Genomic DNA, 17606 nt, shown 5'->3' on the forward strand with positions numbered 1-17606 from the left:
TAGGAGGTACCTAATGTTTTTGTTTCATAATCCATAAGATGCTAAGAAACAGTTAAAAGAGCAAAACCTCAGTTCGATCAGAAAAACATCTCGGATCAGCTACAACAAAACTATACAGAAGAACACTAGAAAACCTTGGGTAGTAGCCCTATCAGGACTGTTGGCTTTATTGCAAGTGCTGACAATCACAGTGCAAGGAAAAAACTAGTACAAACAGCAAGGCACCATAGGGTTGCATGTGCCATGACCGAGACAATCCTCTCTTGATTCCTAGTAATTATTCCTAAATCTATCCTGCCTCTGTTGACTTTGCACCAGTTATTGCCGCATATTTTGCTACAGGAAAACATAAGGACCAGGCTTTTTAAAAAGAGAGACATCCTACCCTCTGTTTAACTTTAAAAATGCCTGGCAAACATTCTGTATGGCGTCAGACTGCCTGTCCTGCTGATATGATGGTTCCACTGAGCTGAATGGACAGAACTAGCACCATACCTAAGCTCCCTTGCAAGCAAGTTTTCAGAACAGTTTTTTTAACAATTTATTTTTTGGGAGCCAAGTTTACATTCATTTGAACAGGTACATTCCATATAACCTAGGAAATTTTCAGCCAAAGGGGTGTAAGAGATTTAATGGAACTTCTATCGCTTTGACACTGCCCAGCAGTGAGCAGTCAGCTTCAGGAAAACCTTGGCTGGGTTCTACCCTTCAGCACTACCTCTGGGTTCTACCTCTGCAGCAGCTCTTAAAAACCATCTATTGAAAATGGAAGTCTTTTGCTATTCCCGTGACTTAGGCTGCAATCCTAACCACACTTTCCTGAGAGTAAGCCCCATTGAACAAAATAGGACTTACTACTGAATAGACCTGGTTAGGATTGTGCCCTTAATCTTGCAGAAGTGGCCTATATTGTAAAAATGTGTAGCTGTTGAAATCCATCTGACTTCCACTTAGTTTAGAAATTCAGTGGATATTCTCAAAACTTACATGGATAACATTTCCTTGCCACACTGATTTTTTTTGGAGGGGGGGCAAATGCAGTTTACCAAATCAAGAAAAACTATAAATCTTGAATGCTTCCAATTGGCTGTGAGAGCAGCATGAAACTGGAATTGGGTGAAAAATACATCACAGAACAGTTTGATGCTACTCCAGCTGGTTTTCTAAAGTTGTTTGATCACTTGTGTTGGTCCTGGAATACCTCTGGAATAACAACGATCAGCAAAGGGTTTAGCACAGTTCCCAAGTCGACTGTGTCAGGCACTGATTCAACACTGTTCCCAGAACGCAGATGCAACGACATGACCATGCGACCCTTTCAAATAACCTTACTTGGCAGCTGTCACTGCATGAATAGCTAGTTGAAGCTCCAGTTAAATGAAAAGAGTTAACAAAGTTAGCTCTGGGTGCCTGTTGCAGGAGTGTGGTATTGCTTGGCTCTCAGACTGACTCCAAATGACTGGAGAGAGATATGGGAAGTGGCTGTGGCCATCTTAGAGAAACAGGATGCGAGTTGCAGAAAGGAAAAGAGAAATGCTATCAAACAAATGTAAGCCAATTTTGGGGTGATTCTTAAAAAAGTTTACCCAAAAAGATAATGGATACTGAAGACAATGTTTGATGAACAAGAGTGTTCTTAATGTTTCCCACGGGAATCTGGAAAAAGGCAAAAGGATAATTTTTTATGGTTGGAATAAAATAATTACATAGAACTTTGATAAACAGATACATTTACTATCAGGCACCATCTGCTTATGAGCAATCACCCCCAAACTCTTTTCTTCAGCTTCTGCCCATGCCTGGTTATTATCAAAGCCACAAGCTCCCTTTGAGGTACTGGTGTCCAGTTTGTCCGCGCTGCCATCCTCTCCTGGGTTCACCACCTAAATCAGTCTTGGAAGGAGATGGGCTTGTAATGGCACATGGATTCTTTTTTTAAAAGTCTCTTTCTGCTTAAAGTGACGTTTCATTGGTGTGCGGTCTTGAGTTCTCCTCTTCAAGCAAGGCAATTCTTTGTTTGAGCATTCTCACTTGAGTCTCATGCCTTTCAACCATCGCCATCATTTGAGACTCCAGTTTCTTCAGCTTGTTCTGATGCTTCTTCTTTGCTTTCTCATAGGCAGCCACAAGGTTACTGTTGGAAGCAAAAAGAGCAACAGGTGGATTAATGTGAGCACTTCAAAGCTGAATGGTCACATCTCCAAGCCTCCTAAAAATGGATTTGTCTTTCAAACTTCGGAGAGCATCACACTTTCCCAGTACTACTTGGCCATGTGGCTTTTACTGGGTGGGCCAGCAGAGGAGAACAAGAGATCTGACAGGCTTCAGTGCTGTTCTGCCATAAACCCAAGTTGCTCAAGAGAATAGTTGCAGAATTAGCCCAGTTCAGCACACCAGGCCACTTACTTTACCTGTTTGCTCTTTTTAAGTCATTAACAAACTCTGCAGACTGCTGGTGCCGGATTTCACTGCTCTTCGTCAGTCTCTCTAAGGCACTCACCAACTCCTGCACTCTAGCTTTCAGTTTCTTTTCTCTGCAGAAAAACAAAAAGCACAAGACGTATGTATATCTTGCCAACGTGATGCATGTAGATAAGGACTCTAAGCCAGCAATAGGGACTATATAGAATCAACTAGAAGCTGTAGGAGCTTTTTTGTTACAATGGTGGCAGCAGTGTTGCTTCTTCCCGTAACTCGTGTGTAGGTCAGGATCTTCTCACCCCTATAGCATAGAAAAAACAGGGCCACAGTGAATCCATGTTGCTCGTGTAATGCGAGTACCAGGACCAAAGTGAAACATTTACAAGTAGGTCTTGTGGAGCCAGAACAAGAGCTGTTTTAGCAGGAAAATATCTCTAATACATGTCACCATAATCTTGATAAAGGTCAAATCAATTCATACATAAAGGATGATAAATGCTCACGTGACCAGCTTGCCATATGTACATGCAATATAGGGAGTTAGAAAGGAAGCTGCCTTATATGGAGCCAGATCATTGGTCCATCTCATTCAGTACTGTCTGCCTAACTGGTGGCAGCTCTAGGTAGCTGGAGACACCAGGTGGAGACACCTAGAGACACCAGGGATCAAACTGGCAGCCTTATACATACAACTGAGCCTCTACAACTGAGCCCTGTGCTTTTAGCAAGTTCTCCAAGTTTGGGCTTTTGTCTCACATTTAAATGTGTGAAAGTTGAAGGTACTGTTTAGGACATGGTAAGCACTCATGTTTGAGTGTCATCTTTACTGTAGGTAGAGACTGAAGAATCTGGTTTTATTTTCTCGTGAATTTCGGTGTTTTCCAAGTGCATAAAGTGTTATGTGTTTTTATTCAAAATTTACATTATAATTCTAAATTATAATCACATTAAAAGTGTACTAGGTAGGTGAAATAGGTGGTATAGTGTCAGCAGATGCAACCACAGTCATTAGCCATGCACCCCTCAATTAAATAATAAATAAAAACCAAATAAAACGGTTTTATTCTTTGCAGATTTTGGTGTCGTCCCCCCCCCCCCCCCCGCGAAGTGCAGAAAGTGGTGTTATGTGTTCTTATTTCATTATCACCATTTTCTCTCTCATTTAACTATAGGCTATGGCTTCATGGCTAGGAGTTTTTTCTTTGAAATCTGAGATCAGAGACATGAAATAGCAGCACTGCAGAAAATCCCTTTCTGAAAGCATACCGCCACTTTGAAGAAGCCGACAAATAAAGCATCTTTCAGCAGCATTTGAAGCAGACCCTCACTGCAATCTGTCAATCATTAGCCTCTTCTGAGATTTTGATCAAGGCTGCAATCCTAAACTGGCCTGAGGGTGGCACTACTCAACCACACCAGAAGGTGCCAAACATACTGCTGGTTCAGTAAATGCTTTTCTGCAACAATAGACAGCTTAAAAGATACAAAACGCTATGCTAGGAAAGTACTCAAAACAATTTCGTCACTAGTTAACGCATTAAACATGTATTGGTGATGGCTTGAGGCAGCACTGCTGAATGCTCTTATTGCATGGCTAAGGCTGATCCCATTTAAGAGGGTTGATGGAGGGAGGCAGCAATTAGTGAGATAATACTGAATAAATATTGAGAGAGGCACTTTTGTGTCATTTGTACAAATACTAAAAAAAAAAAATTCCAGAGCTGTTAATACATTCAAGCTGGAATAAAATTCCCCTCCTTAATACTACAGATGGTCAAGTAAACCTAGAAGAATGAAAACAAGAACGGGCCTGTTTACATGTCTCCTTGAATTTGTGTCCCCAATTATCTTCTTTCCTAAAGAAGAAGAGCTGTTTTACCAGTCACTGGAGGATTTTATACACATTGAGACCACTGCAAGCAAGGTTATTTGGTTCAATTTATCTCATGGGGTTCTGTGAGATGAATGGAAACCAATAATAAAATTTTTATTTAAGATAATTTTAGGCTACGTTCTATTTCAAAGATACGCAAAGCAATAGGCAACAAAAACAACAACATTAGGCACAGCAGATTACAACAGTACTAAATGCAATAGTCTCAAAAAGCCCTGCAAGAATTAAAAAAATCTTTGGCGGGTGCTTGAAAAATTATGATGCGGGTGCCGGAAGGGAGAGAATTCCACCAGGGAGGCACTACAGTGGAGAAGGTCCTCTCTCTGGGCACTTACAAATCATGCCTATAGACGGCAAAACTGCTAACATAGGACCTAAGTTCTCTTATCTGGAAATAAATTCTATTAAATTCAATGGGACTGGTTCTTGAGATTTGCATGCTAGATGGTTGCAAACCAGATCAGGCTATTTGGTGTGTCCACAAAACAGCCTTGTAACCTCAAGTTTCACCTCTTTCCTAGTCATATTCCAAGATTTTTCCAGCAGGATTCTCAAACAGAAAACTGACAAAATTTGTTAAATGGCTTTCCAATATGTGAGCAGCTAATTACTGAATCCTGTGACAAGGGCAATGGCTGTTATTTTTAAAAATGTAAATACTGCTCTGACTGGAAAGTCTGTGGTAGGCTGTGACTATCACAAGTCTCTCTGTGGTGTCCCTTGGGAGCGCTTTACTGGACATTTTTGCTGACAGACAGCTATGATGCTTCCTCAAATCCTCAATGGGAAGAACCACATTTGGCTAGAGAAAGGTTGAGGAAAGATAGGATTAATGAGAAGACTGGGATGCCTGAGTTCTGCAGAAGGCTATATCATTATCAGAAGTTTTCTGTAGCCTGTTTCAATCTGTTTTAGGGCTTAGTGCTGAACTGTAGCAGAATCTCCAGGGCCTCATTGTTTAATGTAGGTGGTAATTAGGTCATGGAAAGAGCTAAGTGTGGTATCAATGCTGGCAAGAAGCTATGAACACAAGGCTTCAGGAGAAGCAATGGATTTGCTTTCACAATTTAGGTTGGCATCTGTGTGCAAATGACTGCAATGTAATAAAGTAAAAGATTTTCTCATCACATTTTAATTGGTTTTGCATGTTTGTTAGACATGTTTACAGAACAGGATAGCTTTTCATTTTGGCTTTTACCTGCTCTTTGTGATTCAAGCATTTTTGGCATTCAAGAGAGATCTGAGTTCAAAGGTTGAGAATTCCAAATGAATTCTTGTTTTCCATGACCATCAGTCATCTGCTGGGATGACATCCAAGGAATGTATGTACGTGTGTGTGTTTTAATAGAGGCACGTGTAGAGATTTTTGTTTTGAAATCCAAAATATATAATGGCTGCATCTCAGGGCCCAATGACACATAATGCTGGAGATCTGCGGATAAAATTGGTGTTCTTTTAAAGAATCAATAACAAAAAAGAGGATTGGATTGGAATCATGGTGTTGAGAAAAGCTTCTTTTTAACCCTTTCCCTTATCCTGATTAAACTCTCTCCCCCACCCCCAACCTAAACATCAATTTCCTTTGTGGTACAAAACCTATAGTTTTGATGCCATAATGCTTTGTGCCAGGCCAAATATAGCATTGGGGGGGGGGGAGACATTTGAAACAGTAAAGTGGTACAAGAGTTTTTTCTGTTCTCAGTACATGTAGTATGCTTCTGAGAACTATGAATATGAACTCCTGGAGAAGTGAAGGAAGTTTAATAACATCCACAGATAGGAGGTGCAATTAACCCACCCCCACAGCCCAATCCAAATTGCACCTCCTATCTGTGGATGTTATTAAACTTCCTTCACTTCTCCAGGAGTTCATATTCATAGTTCTCAGAAGCATACTACATGTACTGAGAACAGAAAAAACTGCTTACCAGCCTAATAAAATGCACTGGAGTACAAAAAGCCATTTCCACTTGTGAGACTATTCTATTGTGTAATAGAAATTATTGGCTATTCCACAAGTTGATACATGGATGAATGAGATGTTTGTACATAAAAAGAGCTATATAATAATAACAAAAAGCAAGAGAAACAACAATACTAATGATCTCAAGATATCACACACTAGCAGTAGGCATGATAAAGCACCAGCAGCTGTTATGTGCTGCTTTGTTCTGTGGAGTCAAGTTTTCATCCATTGTCACAAATGATGCTAGCTGAACGGAATGGACATTTCTGTGATTCAGGAGACTGGGTCACAGCGAGTTAAACTGAATGCCTTATGAATGTCTGCTTCACAGAATGACACTTCCTTCATCTAAGCCTTGCAACAACTTGTAAACAGAATGCCTTTTGGACAATAATCTACTTCAGAACTTGACCTGAAGCTGCCTTATACCGAGTCAGACCATTGATCTAGCTAGCTCAGTTTTATTGTCATTGACTAGCAGTGGCAGTCCAGGATCTCAGAAAGGAATTTTTATCTGAAGATTGTGGAAATGAATTGTAATCTGAACATGGCTTCTCTCTCACACACAGGCACACACCCACCCATGTATTGCGGATAATGATGTAAAGGAGAGGGAATGTCACTCAACAACCCCCTAGAGCTTCCAGGGAGTAACAGAGGTTTTAAATTTCTTCCTGGTTCTCATCCATGTCTTATAGAATCCCAGAAATCAGAGATTAAAAAAAATTCTATTAGGTCATCTTATCTTCTGCTCTGCTGGTGCATGATTGTTCCCTACAGGACACTTCTCTCATTTCCTCTCCCCTGTGGAGTAACTGCTGTAAGTGCACCTGACCTGTTGATGAATTTATCAAGGAGAAAGGCCAGGAGGCAAAATGGGGAAATCAAAACAGTCACGAAAGCCAGCAGTCATGTTCCAAGGAAAGCACACAAGTTTTGTGAGGAAAGCACACAAAATCCCGCCAAGAGACAGGCTCTATTTATTAGTGTTATCAAAGCTTTTATCAGTGTTTATTAGTGTTATCACTAATTAGTTATTAGTATTAGTTATTAGTTTAGTTAATTAGTATTAACTAATTATTAATTAGTTAATTAGTATTAGTATTAGTTATTAGTATTAGTTATTAGTTTTATTAGTGTTATCAAAGCTCTATTTATTAGTGTTATCAAAACAGTACTTTTCCCTGTGCAGACAATCTTCATGTTGGAATGGACACTTATGAAATTCACAGCACATGGTTTTTCCACCACAAGAACACCCATACCACTGTATTTGTGTTTCCTATTTGTGTGTAGTTTACCTTAATTCAGGCAAAAGATATTGTCAGTCAAGGCTTACTGTTTAGAGAGATCACCTCAGCCCACCACTTTTTCGTCCCCTGCCCCCAGTTCATATAAAGTCATATTAGTGGAAATGATCTCATTCCAAAGAACATCTGGCTCAAACTACTTTTTGGAGCATGCAGTCAACCAGAGAACAAAACTACATTATCAAAGATCTTCAGTCGACAATGCTGGGAACTCATTAGTGCTGACGTAACTTCATAAAGCAAAGCAGGTCAGCAAGTGAAATAGGATCTATTTTCTTAACCAATATTTTTTCATGTTACTGGAAGAGAATCAAACAGGAACCACCAGCTAGGTAACAGACACAGAGTACTCAGGAGAAATAATGATCTCTAGCTAGTTCTTGTCTTTGATCAAAGACAGATGCAAAAGCCAATTCTAAATTTTACCCATGTAGTCTTAAGAACATAGGTCCTCTGAGCAGATACTAACAGTGCCAGGAGGACAGCAACTATGTGCCAAATTAATGACTGATTAGTGCTCTCTCTATATGTGGGAGTCTAAAACGGGGTGGTGGTGAAGCCTGTTTTTAAGAGCAAAGGAGAGTAAGGACAGAAGGGTGCCACAACGTATCTCCCTGAAGTCTATCTCACTGACACTTCTTTCTCAGCCAGGCACTGATATCAGGAATGAATCAAGCAGGGATGAAAAAAAAAAGTCAGCAGTCCTCACCTACACACCCTTTCTGCTCTTTAAATGGGACCTCAAGTTCCCTACTTTATCCATGAGCAGAGCAAACCTGCAATGAGAGAAATGAGTCTGCTGCTTTCACATCCAGTGAAAAGCTCCAAGAGCAGCTTCCCACAAGGTGTGACTTCACTGCAGAAAACCGACACTTGTTCCATGGATTTCTGTCATTGTGCATGCATCCATGCATGTATGTTTAGACAGCCATATATGGCAGTGGTTCTCACACATTTAGCACTGAGACCCACTTTTTAGAATGAGAATCTGTCAGGACCCACCAGAAGTGATGTCATGACTGGAAGTGATGTCATCAAGCAGGAAAATTTTAACAATCCTAGGCTGCAGTACTACGCACACTTACCCAGGAGTAAGTCCCATTAACTATCATTGTTAAAAGCATATACAGAGTAGCCTGTTAAAATATTGATTCCCCAAATGCAGTTACATACCATGGTAGCATCAAGCATATATTAAAAATAAAATATTGAAATGAATGGGGACTCACCTGACATGGGCTTGTGACCCACCTAGTGGGTCCCGATCCCCAGTTTGAGAAACACTGATATATGGTGCTGGAAAGGGCCTTACTATTTGTGATGTTATAATAAATCTTAGATTTTCAGGGCTTTATCAGCATTAGACTGAAGAACTGATCTCCCTACAATTATTTTTAAAATACACCTTATAATAATCCAAACTCTAAGTACAGTTCTCTTAAGCTATGTAAACTTTCTGATTGGAAAACTGTCAATCAATGATGGGATGAGGTTATCCTGTAGCCATTTCTGTCTCCACAACGGGCATGGAAGCTGAGTGAGTAGCAAGAAGCACGTTAAACGTATCTGCAGTACCTCAGTCCTTTCCTGAACCTGTTTGCTCCTTCATGCCTACATTTTATGTATAGTTTTGTTTGATCATTTTCCCCCTTCCACCTAAAAATTCCTCCGTAAACTCTCTTAATTACCAGATTCTAAAAATGAATAAATTCAAATGGTATAGAGGAAAAAGACCATACTTGGCAGCTCTTATAACAGAGATGAATAACCCTAGCCAGCTACAAAAACTCTGCAGCTGATGTTAATGTCTATTTCTGTTGACAGGATCTTAACTTTACTGGAAACGAGAGTGAGTACTTATTTAGTCCAAGAGGACCATTTTTTTTTGTTTATTGCACTACACTGCTCAAAATAAATTTCAGTAACAGGAAATGGAGGAAATAAGAGGAATACTGATTCTATAGTTGTAATGATCATGAATTTATTAAATGTAATATCTAGTTGCCCTAAGAATATAACAGAGAAAGCCCAATTCACAGTCTAGTTAAGCTAACTTGCTTGGATGAACACCAGCATGGTCACAGCAAATGCCATGGGACCAAATCGACTTCAATACATGCATTGTCAAGACAAACAGAAAGCTGACAGAATCTCCCCACAGACATATAAATATGCAAATAGCCACTCTGAAACTCAATCTACTGTTTCTGCTTTTAAAATCAGTGCTTGCACTACCTGATAAGTAAATGTGCATTCAAATACATGGGTGGCACGCCATTCCAACCAATGGAAAGTTGGTTCAATTCCAACAGTCTTGCCCTTTCTCACGTGCTCACTCCATCCTTTGCCTTACCTGGCTGGCAAAACTTAACAAAACATCCTGCAGCTGCATGCCTGAGGCAGAAAGAGGTTGCGCTGCTTTTTTTCTTAGGCGCTTGGCTATGAAGCATTTTGTTAGATTTCTCTGGCTGGTGGTGGAAGCATTAGCAAGCAAGGGAGTGGCAAGATTAATGAGCTCACACTGGAGTTCAGCATGTTGTTAGGCTTGTCTGACAATTCAGTTATGAAGACGGCTTCTCTGCATGGCTGAAGAACCTTTTTTGAACCTTCTTTTTATATTTTGTTTTTACTCTATATGCAATGGTTCTCAAACTTTTAGCTCTGGAGTCCACTTTTTAGAATGAGAATCTGTCAGGATCCACTGGAAGTGATGTCATGACCGGAAGCGGCATCATCAAGCAGGAAAATTTTTAACAATCCTAGGCTGCAATCCTACCCACCACTTACTCAGGAGTAAGTCCCATTTACTATCATTGTTAAAAGAATATACATGGTAGCTTGTTAAAAGTTCAGGTCTATAAAATTTCCCCAAATGTAGTCATTCTAAAAAGTGGGTCCTGGTGCTAAATGTGTGAGAACCACTGTCTTAAGGTCTTGAAATTTCTCTGTCAGTGCAGAAAAGTATGAGTTAATATTATTCCATATTTTTGACTAATGAATAAAAAAATCAGGAGTACTATTTGGACAAAGTCTTCCAATTTGCGTGCAACTGGATGACTTCATGAGGGCCTTTGCCCAGGGTCTCCTTCAGAAGTATTTTATTGTTGATCTACTCAGTGTCTAACTTTTTCTTGCACTGTCATTAAAACAGAATTAGGAAATCAGTTCTTGTGATGATCTAATCGCACTAAAATGAACACATATGAAATGAGATTGGAATGCTGTTCCCAGATTTGTGCCTTCTTGGTGGCCTTTCATTAACTCAGTCAGCTAACTCCATGCCTCAGGGCTTTCATGAACGATATGGGAATTAGCAACAATAATTAAGCCCCCAGTTTACAGTTGCTGAAGAAAACCTAAGGGACTGCACTGATGAGCATTACAGAAAACAGAAGAGAAAGAGAATACTAAAAAATTCAAAAACGGTAAATTGGGGGATCACTTAGCATTTCTGATTAAAAGCCCAGAATGAAATCACAGATTTATTAGCACCTGTCTCTTCTTGCTTACCTTCTGAGTGCATTTGCTAGTTCTGTAGTCAGTTCACCATCACTGTAAGGTTTCAGCTCTGCTAGTGTTAAAGATGCTGCAGTGGCATCTGTGCAATCCTACAAGAGAAAAGAAGTACAAGTCCTCAAAAACTCAAGATTTTTTTTTTAACATTTGCAATAAGTTTTTTGTTGGCCATTCCCCATTCAGGCCAGGCTTCGGTGGGGGGGGGGGGGGCGCGCTGGCGGCACTACACAGCCATCCATTCGCCTCAGCAGCCCCCCCATGGCACTCAGTCAGTGTGCCAATCTGAGGGCTTCCCCCCAGAGGCTGGGGAAGCCATCCTCAATCACAGCCCAGGCAATGCAGTGGAGTCCTCCCTCTTTAATTAATTTGAAACTCTAAGGGTTGCTATAGTCATAAACAGACCTTTGTGTATTATTCAACTTTTGATACTAACCATTGCATGGAAATTGACATTTCACTGACAAGTTGCCTATAATGGAAGGGAGACCTGAATGACCTTACCCTACAGCCTATAGGGCTTTGTCAGTTGTCAGAAGCAACTTCCACTGCCTGCCTCACTGGAGGAGACCTCTCTCTGCAGCACCAGGAGGAAAAGTCTAGCAGGTGGCCACCAGAGGAGACCAGGCTACACTGTGATTCAGGTAGTATCCTTCCTCAAGCCTTTCTATATTTCCCTTAATTAGAGAAGGGGAATTGTGATTTAAGTGCTGCCTGCTTTCTGTAATGTGACAAAAAAAGTTCAGTTTTTTTATGGGCAGTTGAAATCTCCTGCAATAATGTAAGGATTAACAGTAGTAGATGGCATGTTGACAATGATGGGCCTGTCCAACGAACCATAAGAATGAAAGCTGAACCTTGCTGAGTCAGGCTATCTAGTCTAGCACTCGCTTTCTAACAGTGAGTAGTCCATAAACTGATTACAAAAGCACTGGTATTCCCCCAAACATTTAGCATTCAGAAGTATACCACCCCTGAACATAGACGTTCTGAAGACCCAGAACAGCACCTCACCTTACTTGACTTGTCTTTGCTGCTGCTACTTGCCGAGCTGAGGGATCTCATTCTCTGCTCTTTTTGCTCTTCCACTTCTGATTTCAGGTGCTCAATGTGTACTAGGTAAGCTTGTTCTTGAGCTTCTCGACTGCTCAGTTTCAGCTCTAGAGCTTTCTTCTCTTTTTCAAGCAAGTACAGCTGTGCCTTCAGCTCTGCCATTTCCTCCTGGTTGGGGAGGGCACAGAAGGTCATGCTAGTCTACACAGAATGCTACACAATTGGAAAAAACACTATTTGCATGGCAGCTAAACACAATGGCTCCTAAGTTGCTGGAAACCAAGTATTAAGTACAACTTAAAGTTTTTGAGAGGTTCTAGGAAACGGCAACTTTAAGTGAAATTACTTACAATGAAGCCAGTTTTACCATCGGTTAATTGATATAAGTAAACCAGAGTTATTTCTGGTCACAAAGACATTACCAAACTTCTAAATAAAGACCCCAAACAGTTCTAATATTAAACAGTGAAATAGTGTTTCTGGAAACCCACGCAGGCATGAGCAGAACGTGCAAAGTCCACGTCGACAGTGGCCCTGGCCAGGAACCAATTTGCTTTTCTCATCAACTTTATAATGAAATGACTTTAAATGAAATGACATTAAGTGGGGACTTGCTGTACATTGCATTTTATTACAGGTGTGTCCTTAAATTCTCTAGCTCTGTGAGCATGTTCTGGGTCATCTGGGCCAGTTTTTGTTGAGGGGGGGCACACAGGATGTTTTTAATACCAAATACTTTTTAGATAAGTTAGAAGATTATAATTAGGTTTTAAAGCCAGAAGCCCCAAAATGTCAGCTTATAAGCCAATTCATAAAATACCTTCATTGCCATCAGTTCCTGCATGAGTACTGCGTTTTCCAGATCAAGCCTTTGGCTGTCTCCACGAGGCTTGACGTCGTAACTTAAGGGATCGATATGGATGCTCTCCAGTTCCAACATCGTCAGTTTAACAGCTGCCCTGTCATTCTTCAACTGCTGGATGTAGTCCTTCAGCCTTTGTTCATCCTCTTTGGTGAACTCTGTATCACAGCTACTTGCTGTTGAACTAGTAGTACTTGGAAAAGGGGAAAAATATTGAGGGAATGATATGACTAAATAGTCCTCTCTCCTAAATGCAAAAAGAGAGTTTCCTAAAGTTTACCATCAATAGAAATGTACCATCAATAGAAATGATCTATAGGCTGATCAACCATCAGGGCTTGGTCTATACCTGCAGAAGGCTGTGGTGGTAGAATGGATTCTACCACATCTGATGACAGAGTGCCTTCTTTGAAGTTTCCTTTTGTAAAAGAAGTCTCTGCAACCGTAACCAGGAGCTGGTCTTGACTAAAACCTCTCTCTTGGATGTGCCAATTTTTTACCTTTATTTTTTCCCAAAACATAGGGAAAAACTAAAAAATTGCACCACTCTCAACTGCAATCTGAAGCGGTAATGCCAACTCTACCACATTAGAATTTGTTCTACTGAATTTGTAGACAGGCCTTGGCATCTTCCAAGCAAGAGTTTAATTAGAACCACAGGTCGCCAACGCTTAGCCCTAAAGCCAGTTTTCAATGCCAGGGCAGTGTATTTAATAAATTTATGTACCGCTTTTCATTAACGCTCAAAGTAAAACCTACAACATTCAGTATATTCTTAGTTATGATTTCATACTTATGTCAAAAGAGGAGTGTACATTTATTAACAGTAGTGTAAAAATCAATTCATTTTTTTGAGGGGCTGAATCCACCATCTATTAAAGCCTGGTTGAAATGGATATGGCACCTAGTGCTCATAATCAAATTTATATACCATAAAAGACTTAAAGAGGGATACATGGGATAGGTTTACACAGAAACCGGTTTCATTTATAAATTATCTGAACACCACCTTTCAGGATAGTAGCTTTCCATATTAATTATTTTCATTAATACTGCTGAGGAATACCCTATGAAGTGTTCCTTGTCCTGGTATCCAGCAAATGGATCTCTGCTAATGGCAGGCCAGAGAGCAAGGTCTCAGTGGTAGACCTCAGTGGCCAGGACAGCCAATATGGAAAGAAATGGTCCTTAGGGAAGTTTGGACCTCGGGCCAGGTATTGATGTGTATGAATCAATTTTAAAGATGAGGGTTCCTATGCACATTGTATTGAGTGCCTTTCCAGGACTACACAACTTCAATTAGGGATCAGGGCTTGCAGGTGAGAGGCCCGATTGCAGCCTTCAGCCCTGGCTCCTACCCTCTATTTAGAAATCAACCTTTGTTCTCAGAATGTCTGCCACAACCTGGCGGCTTCTTTTATGAGCTAATGGAAAATCCATTGCCCATTTTAATGCCACATTCCTTTTGAAAAGTGTACAGTTTTCGAACTAGGAAAACAAAGAAACCAGACAATCTGATCCTAATTTGTCCATGAGGAGTTAATTTTCTTTTCTTCAACAAAATGCATTCTATAGAAATGATATAGTTCTAAGATAAGTCTAGGAGCTGACTTCATTTCTGTCTATCTGCATTCTAGTCTTCCACAGAGGAATGATCTGCAGAGGTTAATTGCACTGCTACCACCTATTCCTTAACATTCCACTCTTGAACATAATTACAACAACGCAAAAAAAAAAGAAAGAAACTAGTCTGCATTTTCTACAACCTTGCACAGAGACAAAGCTGCCTGCAGTCTCCTGAGGACCTGTAATCAGCTGCTGGGTGAGGGTTAAGTCATCCATTAGCTGTGCCTGTCTGGAATGCTGGATGATCTCAGTTATCAGCAAGGGAATAAATCACGTTCTGCACTGGGTTGTAGCATTTTTCAATCTTTTTTTGACAAAAGCAACAAAAAAACCACCCTATGTATTTCTCTGGCAATGTCTAAGACAGTATGCTCTTTATATGCAAAGGAGGGCAGGGTACATGAGGCGTCTGAAATTTTTCCTTTCCTCTCCAACAAGTTCAAAACCAGCTTGCTTTTTGACAAAAAGGGCACCAGATAACTGCCTGTCAATCTTAGACTTTTAAGCAAGCCGCAGTCCAAAAGTTACAATCAAAACTGGCTTGGATACAAAGACTTCCCTCTGCTACTCCTTTCCATGAAGCATAATATAACAGTAGTAAATGGAAGCTTTTTTAGTAATTTCAGTGGCCCTTCCTTCTCACAGAGATTATAGACATCACATGAAGTAGTAACAAACAAATCATTTTTCCCCTTTAATTTGCTACTCAGTAAAATCAGAGCACGCAATCAGACTCTTTGAAAAAACTGTACAGGTTTGAATAAGGGCTTCACTATTCCTTTCCCTTCAAAAGTATCTCAAACTTTCTATAAACATAAAATAATTGTGCCTGGCAATTAGGGAGAGGGAGAAGGGAAAGAAATATGGCAGACCTGGCCACAGTGATCCATGCCACAGTGACACTGAGGCTAGATTATTGTAACACGCTCTATGTGGGGCTGCCCTTGAAGACGGTTTGGAAACTGCAACTAGTGCAGAATGCGGCGGCCCGCATAGTTACTGGAGGTAGGCGGTTTGACTCTGTCAGTCCGCTTCTCCAGCGGCTGCACTGGCTGCCCATTCGTTTATGGGTCCAATTCAAGGTGCTGGTTTTGACCTTTAAAGCCCTATACTGCTCTGGGCCAGCGTATTTTAGAGATCGCCTACTCCCGTACAATCCGGCTTGTCCTCTAAGGTAATCAGAGAATGCCTTTTTACAAGTGCCGCAGCCTAGGGAGGAACGTTGGGCAGCGGCAAGAAATAGGGCCTTCTCAGTAGTGGCATCAACACTGTGGAATTCCCTTCCCCTTGACTTAAGAACTGCTCCCTCTCTTGAAAATTGAAAGGCCTGAAGACCCTTATGTTTAGACAAGCCTTCTGAGTTCCTGGCCTTTTAAACATCTTTTTAACATCTCTTAATATTTTTTTTAACATCTGTTCACAGGCCTGATCCTCTTCTAATTTGCTGCACTATGCTATTACCTGACTAGTTTTTTATCTGACTATTGTTTTTATGATGTTTTTATCTGTTTTTAAATTATGTTTTTAATTTGTTTTAACCTTGTTTTGTAAGCTGCCTCGAGTCCCTTAGGGGAGAAAGGCAGGGTAAAAATAAAGTATAATAATAATAATAATAATAATAATAATAATAATAATATCACAACACAAACACACTAGATTAATGTTCAAATTTTAAACGTCTTCACAAGACCTTTCAGGCACACAGTTGCGCCTTTAAATTTCACTTTGCACATCACCTAACAGTTAGGGCACAACTTGTCAATGCCAAAATCTGATTTTCTTTGAAAAGGAAATAAGCTTCTACTTCCACTGCTGGAAGCTGGCTTTCAAACCAAGACACATCCAAGACTGGGCTGCCCATGTTGCTGACTCAAGCATTTCCTCTCAGGTTGTGAATTGGCAGGGGTGTGTTCACCTCTGCCTGCCTACCTTCACCATTCTGCTTCTTATTCCTCATCCATCCAGCTATTTAGGATAGCAACTAGGTGGGCAAAGAAGGGAGGTGAGAAGAAGGGGCAAGGCGTGGCTGAGTCCCCTTATCTTGTGCTAAGGTATCAACTCCTTTCTCCACACTATCCTGTTTGAAACAAACAAGATGAGCAGAGCAGAGCAGGCTGCAAGAGCAGAGAAGGTACATATAATACAGGTGGGACCTCGGTATCTACTGATTTAACTTACCACTGAAACTGAGGGCCACCTTTAAATGCCTTGTAACAAGGAAAAAAGCACCAAAATCCAATTTCCTACCTTCATGCTGTTAAATAATTTCATTCCATTAGATTCCATTATTCACCCCTTCTAGTGGCTGAATGCTGTATAGTGCCTATACCAATGCATTCTGGAGTGACAATAGAGAAGCAAGAAACTTGGCAGTTGGTCTTTAAAAACATTTTTCCACTGATTTGGTATCCACTTTTTTTTAAATCCACTGTAGCTTTGTGGTACATAGTCTACATTGGTGGTACATTATCTACTACATTGTAGATAATGAGGTACGATCTGTATACTAAAAATGACTGAACACAACGGCAAGGTTGTGCAGATAACACATACAGAACACACTGCTTTTGTAAATATTAGAACTCAGCTCAGTTATCCTGGAGGCTGTGTTTACGTGCTCATGATTGCTATTGCCTCAGCCCACTTTTCCTTCTTGCCCAGCACTGCTTTTCTGGTGCTTCATCTCTGGAGAAACAGAATCAAGTTTTAAGATTCTGAGGGCATTTAACCAGGACTCTGTTCCTAGCTGCTGATGCATCAATGCATCCTTCCCACTCCTTCTGCAACAAGAGCCAGCTGTGCACACACAGAGACCAGCACAATATCTCTTCCTCTCCCTTGTAACAGAAGCTAGTGCAAACATACACTTGATTCAATATAAAGCTCCATCTAGTCACTGCAATGCAAGTCAAATCCACCGAACACTAGAGGCATATGGATAAGCTCAGCCCCCCAACCCCA

General features: G+C 40.6%; 1 protein-coding gene across 2 annotated transcripts in view; it reads right to left on the reverse strand.

Annotated features, from left to right (window-relative positions):
- Nucleotides 1-140: 140 nt before the first annotated feature.
- MCC (MCC regulator of WNT signaling pathway) overlaps nucleotides 141-17606 on the reverse strand; it is a 233930-nt gene continuing 216464 nt past the window's right edge. For both annotated transcript variants that reach the window (XM_066613395.1, XM_066613394.1), the window contains 5 exons: nucleotides 12978-13212; nucleotides 12119-12325; nucleotides 11102-11199; nucleotides 2412-2534; nucleotides 141-2134 (listed from right to left, as the gene is read on the reverse strand). In XM_066613395.1, coding sequence (XP_066469492.1) covers nucleotides 1954-2134; nucleotides 2412-2534; nucleotides 11102-11199; nucleotides 12119-12325; nucleotides 12978-13212 — 844 coding nt within the window. In that variant the 3' untranslated portion in view covers nucleotides 141-1953. The remainder of the gene's footprint in view (nucleotides 2135-2411; nucleotides 2535-11101; nucleotides 11200-12118; nucleotides 12326-12977; nucleotides 13213-17606) is intronic.

This window comes from Tiliqua scincoides, chromosome 2 (genome assembly GCF_035046505.1).
Source record: "Tiliqua scincoides isolate rTilSci1 chromosome 2, rTilSci1.hap2, whole genome shotgun sequence".
NCBI classification, from domain to species: domain Eukaryota; kingdom Metazoa; phylum Chordata; class Lepidosauria; order Squamata; family Scincidae; genus Tiliqua; species Tiliqua scincoides.